The sequence below is a fragment of the Plutella xylostella genome, chromosome 6 (assembly GCF_932276165.1).
Source record: "Plutella xylostella chromosome 6, ilPluXylo3.1, whole genome shotgun sequence".
NCBI classification, from domain to species: domain Eukaryota; kingdom Metazoa; phylum Arthropoda; class Insecta; order Lepidoptera; family Plutellidae; genus Plutella; species Plutella xylostella.
Window position 1 is genome coordinate 2,340,231 of NC_063986.1, and position 13,849 is coordinate 2,354,079.

The 13,849-nt window shown below is 35.9% G+C and overlaps 1 protein-coding gene and 1 long non-coding RNA gene across 3 annotated transcripts in view; one reads left to right on the top strand and one right to left on the bottom strand.

Annotated features, from left to right (window-relative positions):
- The window catches only part of LOC105389987 (suppressor of lurcher protein 1), a 312,632-nt gene that overhangs the window by 223,071 nt on the left and 75,712 nt on the right, over positions 1-13,849 (top strand). For both annotated transcript variants that reach the window (XM_038119808.2, XM_038119809.2), the window contains one exon: positions 3,880-4,106. In XM_038119808.2, coding sequence (XP_037975736.2) covers positions 3,880-4,106 — 227 coding nt within the window. The remainder of the gene's footprint in view (positions 1-3,879; positions 4,107-13,849) is intronic.
- LOC125491483 lies at positions 8,372-10,035 on the bottom strand. Its single transcript, XR_007268332.1, has 3 exons — positions 9,886-10,035; positions 9,158-9,328; positions 8,372-8,631 (listed from the first exon to the last, which is right to left on the bottom strand). It is a non-coding gene; the product is annotated as an uncharacterized LOC125491483 (long non-coding RNA).

Below are 13,849 nucleotides of genomic sequence, written 5' to 3' on the forward strand. Positions count from 1 at the left end.
CCCTGCCCACGAATAATTATTTATTTCCGTGTACCATATCCTGGCGCTAGTGACTGCCATCGATGGCCGTGTGATTTGCAATTCAGAGTGCGTCTCGACAAATAGCCGCGTTTGACGGCGCTATTTGCATCGCCCCCCACTGCTTGCCGGCCGATTAGAGACGATACAACTTGCGAGTTACTGGGTGCTAGGGATGTCATTGCACGGGGTAAATGAAAAGATCACCTATACATTATATTATATGAAGTACACTTTTTAAAGATGAAGTCACGCTAACGAGACAAAAACTTACATTTTACAACTCTAATATTTTAGAGACTATTTTACTAGTCAGGGAAAATTTAATTATTAATTATCCCTGTATGAATAACCAACATAGCATAATTTTGGTTATTCATACAGGGATAAAATGATTTTTTTCTTTGCCTACTAAACTTGCCACCACGACTCACATCTCACTTTTCTTGTCACTCTACAGTTTCCTAGTGGCACATTATATTATGCTAGAACTACCTCGTGGTTATTTACTTTGTATAGGTTCATTTTTATGATATTTACTTGCAACCCTGCAACCCATGGTTGAGGCACAGAATAACCCCGCTGACGTGTGAAGTGATGAAACGCACTAGTGACGGTGTCGAGTGACGGTTCAAGTGACGGTCGAGCGGATTTGGTGAATATATGAAAAGCGTTTTAGTTTCATTTTGAGCGGTCCAGTGGCGATGGTATTTGAAAGGAACGGCCTTGGTTTTTGTTATATTTTATAGTTTTTTTCGTAGGACCTTCGGTCTAAAATCAAATTCAAAATTTAGGAACTAAAATTATTTTCTAGTTAATACTCCGAAACACAACACCCTACACTGTGCAAACAATTTCTATTTCACCAAATACACGCAAAAAGCATCCTCTTGCGGCAAATTCTATAAATTCAAAACCTAGACGCAAGAAGGATTGCAAATGGATCGCGTCAGGACAGCTCTAACAAATTGTCACCTGTCTGGAGAATTTTCAGCTACGAGCTTTTAAAAAATGACCTGTCACCTCCAATAGTGACGAGATTACGACACTGAATGTTGGGAGAAGTGATTTTTAACCCACGACATAAAGAAGGGTGTTATAAGTTTTGCGTGTGTATCTGTCTGTGGTAATCTAGCTCCCAAACGGCTGAACCGCTTTTCGATTTGATTTTTGAGTCATTGGTCGCCGAGTGTTCTTAGCCATATTTTGATCGAAGCATATTTGATAAAAATGATGAAAGTTAGTTACGTTATTTATTTTATTTACATTCTCGTAGTTCCTACCTAATAAAGATTGCAAACCGGGTCTTTTTAGCACCCCACCTAAAATATATTTTATAGCTGTCCCCGCGCGCTTCGCTTCGCCTTAAAAAGTTTTCCCGTGGGAATTCCGGGATAAAAAGTAGCCTATGTTCTTTCCCAGGGTCTAGACCATATGTATACCAAATTTCATTCAAATCCGTTCAGTAGTTTTGGCGTGAAAGAGTAACAGACAGACAGACAGACAGACAGACAGACAGACAGACACAGTTACTTTCGCATTTATAATATTAGTTAGGAAGGATTGTCTTAATCAAGTTAAAAACGATGCATATAGGTACCTTTATTCGAAAACTATCCATGGACATCTCGATGACGCATTGTTCCATCTACGCCTTGTTACCGCTATGTTTCCGTACATAGACAAACTAAACTGCTAGTTATTTTACTGCGAATCCTTGATACATCTGAAAGTTATGTTATAATGGGAGGTTATGATATTTCACTAGCCCATATTCTTCTACTGCACGACATAGGCGTCTCCTAAGGAGCCACTACACTACGTACTTGTCCTTCCATATCCAGCTACTACCGGCTACCTACCTGGTGGCTGTGTCTTTTTGTATAAAGTACAAAGTAGTAGTAGTAGTAAAGTCCAGCCTCGTTAAAAGTTAAATAACACACTCGCTGTAGCTCGGGGAAGCATTTATCTAAAAGATTTATCTTTCTTATACTTATTATAGCGTGGGACGACCGCCAGCCCACTGGTTCACTTAGACAGGTAGTGCTTGGATGAAAAACTGTCTTATGTCTTCGGTCCTTCAACGGTCGTAGACTATCGGCAACTACACTTGCAAGCAATGAAAAAGTTCCACTTAGAAAGTGCCGACATGAAATGACCCCAAATTTTTAAAACTTTAAAATTGAAGTTTGAATACAATATCTAAGTTTTTTGTTGGTAACATTCTGATGCGCTGTTAAATGTATTTGGATTAAGCTGGCTTTTTTCGTTTAGAAGTAATTTGTTGCTCTTGTCACTGGAACTTTTTCATTACTCGCGAGTGTAGTTGCCGATAGTCTACGACCGTTGAAGGACCGAAGACATAAGACAGTTTTTCATCCAAGCACTACCTGTCTAAGTGAACCAGTGGGCTGGCGGTCGTCCCACGCTATAATAAGTATAAGAAAGATAAATCTTTTAGATAAATGCTTCCCCGAGCTACAGCGAGTGTGTTATTTAACTTTTAACGAGGCTGGACATCGCGAGGAAAGTAAAAAGATTGTCTTAACTCACTTTCTAGTTTATTACTTTCTGACTAAACTCAGTTCTCTCTCGCATAGAAAAATATGAAACTCAAAAGAGCACATCATTTCGTTTAAAAAATGTTCTTCTTTTTTAAATATAAAACTACATCCGGTTGATGGAAGAAATACAAGGCCTGATGCATTTTTCATAAATACAATACCGTCATTTCCACGTCATTATACGCTGAATAATAATGTGATGACAGTATGGTAAATTTTCATTCATTACCTACTTATCGCTGAATAATATGTGTCATCTTTATTTACGTGTAGCGAAAAAAACGAGGCAAAAATAGTCCATTGTGAATATTCTGATAGAAAAGATTTATTCTCTCGGGAGGAATAAATCAATTTGCCTAACAAATGGTATTTTTATGAAAAAAGTTGTATGGTGTCCGCAGTAGTTTTTAAAAAAGTAAGTCAAAATTATACTAAAGACACGTAAAGACAAGTTAGCTAAACACAATCCTCCTCATTATGAAACGCATACAGAAGATATTTTTGGTTTTAACCTGGATTAAGACTGCTGATTTGTATGAAAGCTGTGGACTATAACCGGTCCTAAACCTGAACTATATTTAGTCTTTGTTTTATAATAAAGGGACTTGGTTCGTCTATTAGTGCGGAATCTTATCATAACCAAGGCCGCATCCACGACGTTCAACACAAGTTAAACTAAACGTAAAGGTGTGATCCACGTTGCCTCGGTTACTTTGATAACTTCGTTTTATTGCCGCGCTATACCCATAGCTATAGAGGCCGGCAGTTTATATCGTTTGATGCAACTTGCAAGCGTTTATATCAAAGAAGTCCTTGGATATTGGTTCTTCCTCTCCCGTACCGCAAGCTCGCACTAATTTAATGATCTTTGACAGCGAACAGAGTTCCCGCAGTTATTCAATACTGTTGGGTGCTATATTTCTTAGGTAGAACTTGTATAGCATAAAATTTTCTCGGTTCAAGATTTCAATGAGTTTTATAAGTACTCGAAATCTTGTTAAATTTAGATGGATTTCTAACGGAAACACTTAACCGATGTAGTTTGCATATTTTTGTACAAAATGTTTTAATGTGCTTAAACATCTTTTGTGAAATAAAACAACGATCTTTTTCATTTCAAACTTCAAACATATCGCCATACATCAAACACGATACAGCCAATTGGAAAACCTTTCAAATGCTAATTAGAAAATGCAAATCAGCAAGTAAACCAGCGATCCCCATTTTAGAAAGAAGTCCATGTCCAAATAGAAAAAAACTAATTTCTATAGCTCTAACCTACCACCCTCTATTCCAGCTGCACCCGCGGCGACTACCTCAAGGTCTACTGGGAAGTCCAAGGCCCGGGCCCTCCAGGCGCCGTCAACGAGCGGTCAGCCTGGGCTCGAGCGCTGTGCGGGTCGAGAGCGGACGTGCCCCCCGCGCTCTACTCGCCCGGCGCTTCGCTCGTGCTGGAGTTCCAAACGGGGGTTAAGGAGAGTAATGCTACTGGGTTCGTGGGCACCTTCAGCTTCATTGATAGACGTGAGTAGCTTCGTTTTATTATGCTGTATACAGAAACAAAGCTAGGAACTTATAAGCGTTTACTTTTTCATCTTTTTGCGTAAGAGCTACACGGGTTTGTTATTGGCGGTTGATGGACCACGTACTAAACAGGCTAAGGGTATGGATCATCTTGACATGCGCAGTCGCCGGAAGATCCTCCTTATCCACGGGGTCCCCGAGGGGAAGAAGGAGGTTGTGGTCAATACAGCTGTCCAGACTATTGCAAGTCACTATCAGGAGTCGAAGTTACTGTGCTTAGATGATATCACTCGCAGCCACAGAATGGGACGCATAGGAGACAAGCCAAGACCCAAGATAAATGAATAATATCCATAATAAAATAACCGCTTATAAGTTTCTAGCTTTCTTTCTGTATAAGCTTATAGTATAGTATAATTTTGGCGAATCTATAATGAATAAGTTAGTATGTGACATGGTGTGTTCCTGAAACATGTTTACTGCTGCTCCTGAAGTTGATAAATAAAAGCACATGGTTCCTACGTAGACCATATCAAAAAGACCATTACTACAGTGTGTTTCCAGAGTAAAGAACGCGATTGTTTAGGTTAGGTTAGGTTAGGTTCAAGAAAATTCTTTACTTTTCTTAACCTAACCTAAGTATAGAAATAGAAATAGAAGGGTAAGTATATAAATAATCCACATTTGATTATTTAAATCATATAAATACTAAGTTTTCATGCACTTCCGAGATCCAATAAGTTTTCTCCATATAAGTTTACAGGTTTGAAGCGTAAATTCGTGGGAATTGTCGGATTCTTAAAGTTTACTATTGAACGTGACTGTTTTCCTAGTTGGTAGTTGAGGAACGTCAGTTTTGAGATCCGGTTTTATTTCTTTCAATAAATGCAACTGATCGGCATATCGGATGAAGTTTGCGTTTCTCCGTGAAATGTTATAGTGAAATAACATTAACATAACTTATTCTAGACTTCTAGACACTTTAAATTTATGATTTATTTCCTCATGAATTTCTTTCAATAAAAGCCAATGCTGAATGTGAATTCTACCAAGACAAAGGCACATATCCGAACGTAAATTAATTGTAAAATATGGTATAACAATCATTAAAAAACATAATAATATGTATTTTATTGATATAGCAAAAATTTTTGAAATTGAATTTGAAATAGATATTTCCATTTACGAATTTATTCTTCCATATTATTTGATTGAGACTATGATGGTGATGATTTGACAATAGTAATGAGCCTTCAGAACAATATAGCAATGCAAGCAATATATTATGTAAGATCAAATCAGATCAGAAATAATAACTTGATTAACGATTTTGTCAAGTAGGTAGGTACTTCAGACCATCAAACAATCGTAAGTAAGTATAATTGTTTGAGTATCTTTCCTAATTCCGCCTTCCAGTATTTTTTTATCTCATTTAATATTTTTACATTTAAATACGAGAGGAACAGAAAAAAGCTTTTTACCGTCATTTCAACTCATAATAATCCCTCAGAGTTAGTTAACTATAAATCCGTGGATTATGCTGACTCTCGGTCGGCAATAGGGATTATCGTAGTTAAAACATGCATAATTGCGAAGTGTGTATTTCTCAGTATATTTTTTAAAATATTTATACATACTTACTTACATGAATGGTACTCATTTCAAAACGGTGACACGGCTTAAGAAAAAATCGTTGCTCATTTTTTTATGAGAAAAATAACATGAAAATTCATTCTGAATATATTTTTTAGGCGATAATTATAATTGATAAACCTACAGAAACATACTTTGGTGACACGAAAACAAAGAACTTGGCCGGGGAAGAAAGATATTCCTTATAGATTATAAGGAAAAAAGAATCGTGTGAATTATGTATTCGCGTCGCGTTGAGTCGTTTGATGTTGAAAGTCAATGAGGGGGGGAAGAGGGGTACAAATTACAATCGCATTACAATCGTCTTGCCATTTCCGTACAGTACCGAATAGACTACCTCTTCTGTTATTTGTTCAATTGCATACGTTAAAGCTACATTTATTTTGCCGATAGTAAGAAGAACAAAACAACTTATTCTATCTAAACTAAATTAAATCCATCATTTTAATAAAGAAACACTATATTCAGTTATCTATTGGTATCGTCCCGGCACACGTCAAAATTATGGCATCTTCATTTTTCAATAGGTAGGTACCGTCCAAAAGGCAGTGTTTAAAGCTATGAAGTGATTCGTAGGTTCAAAAGCTTCCTGACTTAGCCTCGATCTACGCTACAGCCGCGCGGCCAACGCTCTGTATTACAAAAGGACCGAACTTGATCCACCCCCGTCCTAATGACACCGAACTAGAAAGCCAGTTAGGGCACAGTACAGCACGGCTACCAGTATTGACTCTTCATAGAAATGTAGCTTCAGTCGGGCGGGATCCATGGCACTGACGCCAAAAAATATTGGTAATTGAAACCTAAAGTTAAAGTTAAAATTGATGTTCGTAAAGTTAAAGAAAATGTTCTGAAAGTTATAGAAAATAACTGTACTTAATTCTAGGTGTTGTAAAAAAACTATGCATTGCGTGAAGAAGAAAAAATAGGATCAGCGAAATGCGTGTGGTTCGCCTTAAAGTTTCTTGCCCTAAATCTTAATCCTACTCTTTCAGATATTACAATCAAGAGTATTTAGCAAAAGAATCTTCTCATCTAACCATGAAAGCTTTAAAAAATGACAGACACTATACTGTCCTGCATTTACACTGTAGGAATTACAAAAGTAAAGCCTTTTTGTCGACACGTGTCAATAAACGTGATACCCGGTGGCGCCCTCTGCAGAATTAGCGCGTCAGGTAAAACGACGCTTCGTTGCTACCTTTTTTCACAAGGGTATGATCGGTAAGCTGATCATAGCTAAGCGAGGCGAAGCGTACGAGAGACATTTTCTGTAAAATAGAATCATTTTCTACTGACGTCAAAATCCATGCCTTCCCAGTTGCCTACTCAATCCACTTCAGTGTGGCTTTGTAAGTACCTCGCGATGATTTCCATGACAGTAAATCTAATATGAATGAATAGTCGTTGTAGTAATATTAGACATAAAGTACCTATCTTGTACATAAATTCCAAAGAAATCACCGGCATATTACACATTTGTCATTTGTCGATTCTTAATTTGAATTCCCGGTAAGAAACCACCACCGTTTTAAGATATTTGTGTTTAAAGTAAAATAAAGTATTAGTTAAAATGGTAGCATTAACTGTAAGTGAATCGGTTAATTTTCTAAAAAGACTCCGGCTAACCGTTTCTTAACTGAACCTAACGAACTTATTTCATTGAAAGCAGAACTTAGCTTTGCATTAACTGAATTGAACTAACTCAGTTCTTGGTTAAGTTCGATTAATTGGTTCAGAAAGTAGGAAAAGCACAGAGATTGACTGATTAAAAGGACTTGTGTATATTTTCGCCTGCATAAATAAAGCTATTCAATATCTTGGATGCTCCAGTTGTTCAATATGCATGCATTCATCTCAGCGTAAGTCTGTGGTGGCTAGAGCCGTGTTGATCCTATCGAACGCTTTCGACCAAGTGCAAATGTTCACACTGTAGGTATTTTCTTGAACTAAATCATATCGACTGGTTTTTGTGTTTAGTACATGGAGCGTCCATCTATTTGGGTGCTATAGAAGATAATTTAGAACAAATTAAGACTTATTTGTTTTCAAAAATTCAAGTGAGTAATATAAAAATTATTGTTAAAAAATAACCTATAATTTTTTAATATGAGTGACAGTGAATTTCTTTTACGATAAAGTGTATTACTGTACATTTACCGAGACCTCCGCTAAACCTTTGCTAATTACTATACAGGTTGCAAAAAGGGTATACTAAGCCGAAACCTACATGTGCTTGTGCAGCATGGTATATCGGTGATGAGGTCGGTTTGTTGGTACCTATAAGGTATTAGCATAGACTAATATTTTTATATATAAAAGTCTAACGCTGAGTTGCAGAAAGGAACATTAAGCAAATGTCGGCATTAAATCTATGCACGTCTCTTTCTGTCCGTATACTGACAAAGCAAGGCAGCTATACATTTAAGGTCAACATTAGCTTAAAGTCCCTTTCTGCAACTCAGCGTAAGTGTATTAGTTTTTACACAAGCAAACTTAGAGGTATTCGATTGAATCGTAAACTATCAAAACTTGCACTATCTTAATCCATCCATCCATCCAGGAGTGTTGTATTAAGGGTTATTTTTATAAGGAATAAATTATAAAACATATATTTTTTAAATTAATTATATTAGAGTTGGATGAATACTCTGGTCAATATCGAGCAGTCTTTATGATTCAATCATATTTTTTATCATTGTAATGAACGTAACATTCCAATGTTTACATATTTTTATCACAAGCCCACTTATTATCAAGGGGTTATCTTTTGCATATTTTTTTCCAATTTCTTACTACCGATGTTGTTTATGTTTCTTCATTTTCGTGATTTTCAAGCCTTCGTCTCTTGCTTCGGAATCAAATTTTCCAACTGAAATAAAAGAGGAAAGAAAATCATTACTAATGAATGACTAGACTTCACTAGACGAACGTAGTTTTTTATTCTGAATAGAATCTTAGTCCGGGAATTTATGAAATTCCGATTTCATTAACTTCATTACTTTGTTGTTTATTTATAACTTCGATGGATTGCATGAGAAAATCAACAAAAGAGATTTGCGATGATCTTTGGACGAAACTTAAGTATATCCAGCAGTGAAAAAATGTATAAAGTAATGATGAAGAATTTTAACCAACAAAAGGGAGAGACAAAAGTAGAATATTAAATTTGTAGAAAAACCCAAGCTTACTGACTTAGCTATGAATCATTGTGTCTTGCAAGATCTATGAATATGTAGTTTAGAATTTTGTCAATTCATAAAGGGATAAGTATAATTTCCACGATAAGTACGAAAGTACATTCACGAGCAATGAAAAAGTTTCAACTGCCATTAACGTTACATATATCACTGGAACTTTTTCATTGCTTGTCGCGCGTGTATTTTAGTGACACTTACGTTCTTCTGCAGTTCCTTGATGCCGTCGTTGACCTGCTTCTGTATCTTCTCCATGTCGAAGTTCTCCTTGAACCCCTTGGCCACGGTGTCCCCGAACTTCTGCAGGTCGTCGGTGATCTTCTTAATGCCGTTCTCGTCAGGTTTCTCAGCGTCGCGCTTGACGATCGCAGCCTGAAATTAACATTTGATAAAAACAACCATTAGTTAAAACCGACAAAATTTCTATGTAGCTGTCAACGGAACAAAAACCCGGCGCTTACAAATTAAAAACGGCCATGTTTAAATTAAAGAATAGATCAAAAGGATGAGATATTTCGACAATAAACATGTCCCTACTTTGAGATAGCATACGACATATACTTAGGTATTCTTTTTATATTAGACACGGTGAATTAAATCCTACATCTAGACAGATTACTCTATCTACTAAAAGTCTTTAAATATTATAACTCGTTGAATTATACAACAAAAACATAATATTGTATATTTAATTCTTGGCTGATAGTTGCTATGAAAACAGTTTATCTTAATAGTCACAGAAGAAAGATAAATGACTTGAACAATGACTACGTGCAAGCTCAACATAATGCATCTTTGACTGACCTATCATAATAATATCATAACAATTGATCCGTAGATTTTAAATAAAAAATATAAAGGACACCGCTTGGAGTGGATCTTATCTCTTTTGCTAACTGAACTTTGTATTGTTAAGAAAAAAAACTTACGCTGGCAATACCGACGGCCAAAAGCACCAAAAACAGCTTGTTCATTTTGAATGTGTGGATTTTCTGTACTCCGAATGAACTTGATATTCTGAGGGTCTATTACAGACTGTGTTCTCCTCCAATCTCGTTCCCCTTTTATCTTCAATTTCGACTTTGTTGACATTGTGGATATCGGTCCTTATCTTCTAATGCAGGGTCACTTGCAGTCAATAAAGTAATGAGTTCCCAATAAGTGCCGACCATTACACGGTTTGTTTACTTCCTGTTCAGCATCTGTTCATCAGCTAATCTGCTGTGGGTACAATTAGTTATAACCTGTTTATCGCTGATAGGGTGTTATTGACTTTATATTATTTGCAGTTGAAACTGCGGCATACGGCAATTATGAAATTTATGGACATTCTTCTTTCTTCTCTGTTGGTAGAGATGCAATATAAGTAAAAAGCTCATCTAGCTTTATATTTGGTTAACGATTACGTCTTTCAATTTTATTCTATACGTATATCAAAAGTTAATAGGTACTCATACAAACTGTTGTAAATGTTGTATAGTAAAGCGAAAGAGGGAGATTCAGTTCTCATTTTGGACTACTTTTATTTTACCTTATTCTCATTATTTCTGTAATTTTTGGAAATTCATGAAAAACAAATGTACTACTTACTTACTTACTATCTTTTATAATAAAAAAGTCACGTGACCATAACGTTTCTATGAAAACACTATATTTTTTCCGCAATATTTCCAAAGTACAGGGTGCGTACTTTATTTATAAAAGATAGTAAGTAAGTAAGTAGTACATTTGTTTTTCGATTTACTATACCCTTTTTTACACTCGGTATGTAGGTACATGTACATTGTACAAATGGCAAACCACCAAAGTATTTTTATGGTGATCGGAAATCCCAGAGAATTCCCTCTGTACCAGCTGAGTGTAAATCCTAAGCCAATCTCCTAAGGCTTTAGCCACTGAACGGGATAAGACTGCGCCCGCCCGCCCAGAGTCCAACCGCCCGCCCGCCCGAAGCTTGGACATGCAAATCGCATTTCGCATATTACCCACCTTTCAGAGATGAAGCAATGCAGTACTCGAATTGTATCTGTTTGGAACTCTGTATTATTGTAACTGTTTGTGTAGTTACCAATATAATATAATAAAATAAAAATTATAGTTGGAACAGTAGGTATTTGAATAAATAAAATTTTGTTCAGTAAAATGTATTCATACTTATACAGTTCCCCAAAATTGATAATGCGCATAGAAATCTTCGCCATTGTTCGGCAGCGGTCGTATTTCCGAGCGCCAGAAAACTATATGTATTTAGAGTGGTTAAGTGCATATTCTTCATGCATTTTTTTTAGATTTATGTGTTTGGTGCTAAAAGAGATATTGATTTATCAGTAACGAAATTTGAGTCGATAATTCATAATATTGTCATAATATTAAAATTTACTTCGAAAATGTTACAGTACTTTTCAAATGTCTTGCTCAAGCTGGTGTTAATATGGATGAAATAAGGTTTGAATAACACAAGGTTTATGTTAGAAGAAGAAATATGGATTTAAAACACAGGTTTACATTAAAATCTCAGTTCAAAAGTATTTACAGCGCTGATCATTCACAATAATATTACAATTACAAACTTGCCCCCTTATTCATAGAGAAGTTACAGAACGTTTTAACTAATAAACTGTTTTGTCTCTCTCCGACAAAGTACAATTTGTTCTTTGACAGAGAGGGACAAAACAGTTTATTAGTTAAAACGTATTGTAACTTTTCTATGAATAAGGGGGTTGGTCTTTTGGGTGTGGCTTTATTGGCTAAGTGAAGTCTATGAATGTGACGTATATTTTATTCTTAAATGTGCCTCATAATATGGCGTCGTCAAAAATAATTAAAGTTGAAATTAAATTCACATTTGAAAAAAATAACAAGAACGATGTGTAATTGCAGCTCTTCATAATTCCACAAAAGTAATACTGATCTTGACCTTGAGATCTTTGACAGCCACCGACCGCCCAAATTGTTTTCGATTATGTGTCACATGATATTGACTACTATTTCTTTCGAACAAGGATCAAAATGCAAGTGGCTCTTACTTTTCAATGATTCGGGTGTTTCCGGGAATACGACAGTTTGCGAAGATTTGCATGCGCATTATTAATATGGGAGAACTGTACCCGTATCATGAAAAACCGCAGCATATTCTATTCGATAGTCTATTCGAAAGTGCTGTCAACCTGTCAACAACAAAATGGCGGTGTATTGCGGTGTACAGATTTGCGAAAGTTTGACAGCTATCATTCCATAGGTCATTGTCAGAATAATATCATGTACTCTGTGGTCATTCTTTTCGAAACTCATTCGAAAGGTAAAAAGTGTTCGAAAGTGCTGTCAAGTTGACAATAGTCGCACTCGCATTCGATTCTATTCGTTAGTTCGAATTTTCATGATACGGGTACTGTACTTTGATTAAGTTTCCAGCTGATAATTATCGATGCACATCAAATTTTTATTACCAATAGCAATTGTAGTTGAGCTTTAAAATTTATTTCATTTTTTCTTTGTACTTACCTATTTGTTTATAAAAGCTTTGTAACTTATTTTCCTGTGTGCGTTGTGTACAAATAAAAATATTCTTTCTAACTATCTACATTATAGTAGGCAAGCTGCAAAACCTTCAAATCACGTTAGAGGTAAATCCTTTCCAGTCAATCTTCCACAACTAAAAACAGTCACTGAAGTGCCCAAACTTTATAAAAAATGCGCTTTTATATCAGCATGCGATAAGTTCTAAATCCGCGTGAAATTGTATTAATGAGTTTCAATACGAATTGCACCCCTGTTTCACTTAGGTACTACACCTTTTTGACACCCTGTATTAAATATATTATTGTTTAGTATTATTGTTTAGCAGATCTTATGATCCAACATAGATAAGAACATGCAACAAAAAATACACCATTCCCATCCATATTGCCCATTAGTTACTCAGAAATTAATTATTTATTATTATGACTTTATACTTGGCGGTACAATCATACACGCGGTCAAAGGTCTCCGATACGGCCCCGGATACATACATTAGGTATGCTAGGTTACTTTCTTATCAGTTATCAACATTAACGGTTTTTAGCTGCCTATAGGTATTAGATACAATATTTTAATGCAAGATTTAATTCCCTATTTAGTCTTCCAGACATCCTTTACTTCGCATTGAATACAGGGTGTCCCAGGGAATCATCCGAAAGAGAGTGACATAACTATCGTCACTTTAAACACCTTTTTCTCAAATACATAAAAAATGCGTTTTTTTTTTAAATTACTGCATATACTTTTAATTAGAAACCTTGTTGGTCACGTGACTTTTACTATACATAGAGAGAGAGTACATATTTTTTTCACAAATTTCAGAAATTCGTAGAAGAAAAGTTGTTCAGAATGACGAGTTGTGTAACTATTTTCCAGATGTGCACTATATAATTATACAATTAACATGGTTTCCCAGGTTAAACCTAGGACACCATGTATAATAATGTGTGTTTCAATTCGGATTGAACGAAAAAAGTAAGAAATAAAATAGTTCCCATTGCCTACAATACGCTCCAGCAATTTAATAATATCGATCGCAGATAGCATCAGCATTCCCTCTGTTCCTTTACGCCAAATTTACATAAAATCTCGGCGAAATATCCAAAGAATCCGAATTCACTCAATATATGAATATTTCACAACATTCAGTATGCGTTGCGTGCCAGCCTGAACTCCTGCTGCTGTAGAATTTTCATTCCACGGGGGTCACTCTTTACACACGTACAACGTACCTACAAGAATTTCCACGCAATCGGCACGTTTATACAGGGTGAGTCTTTCATAGGTGCACATCCGGAAGTATGTCACAGAGCTTTTCATTCTGAACAGATTTTGTTATGCTGACCTTGGGATATTCTCGAAAAAAAATATGAA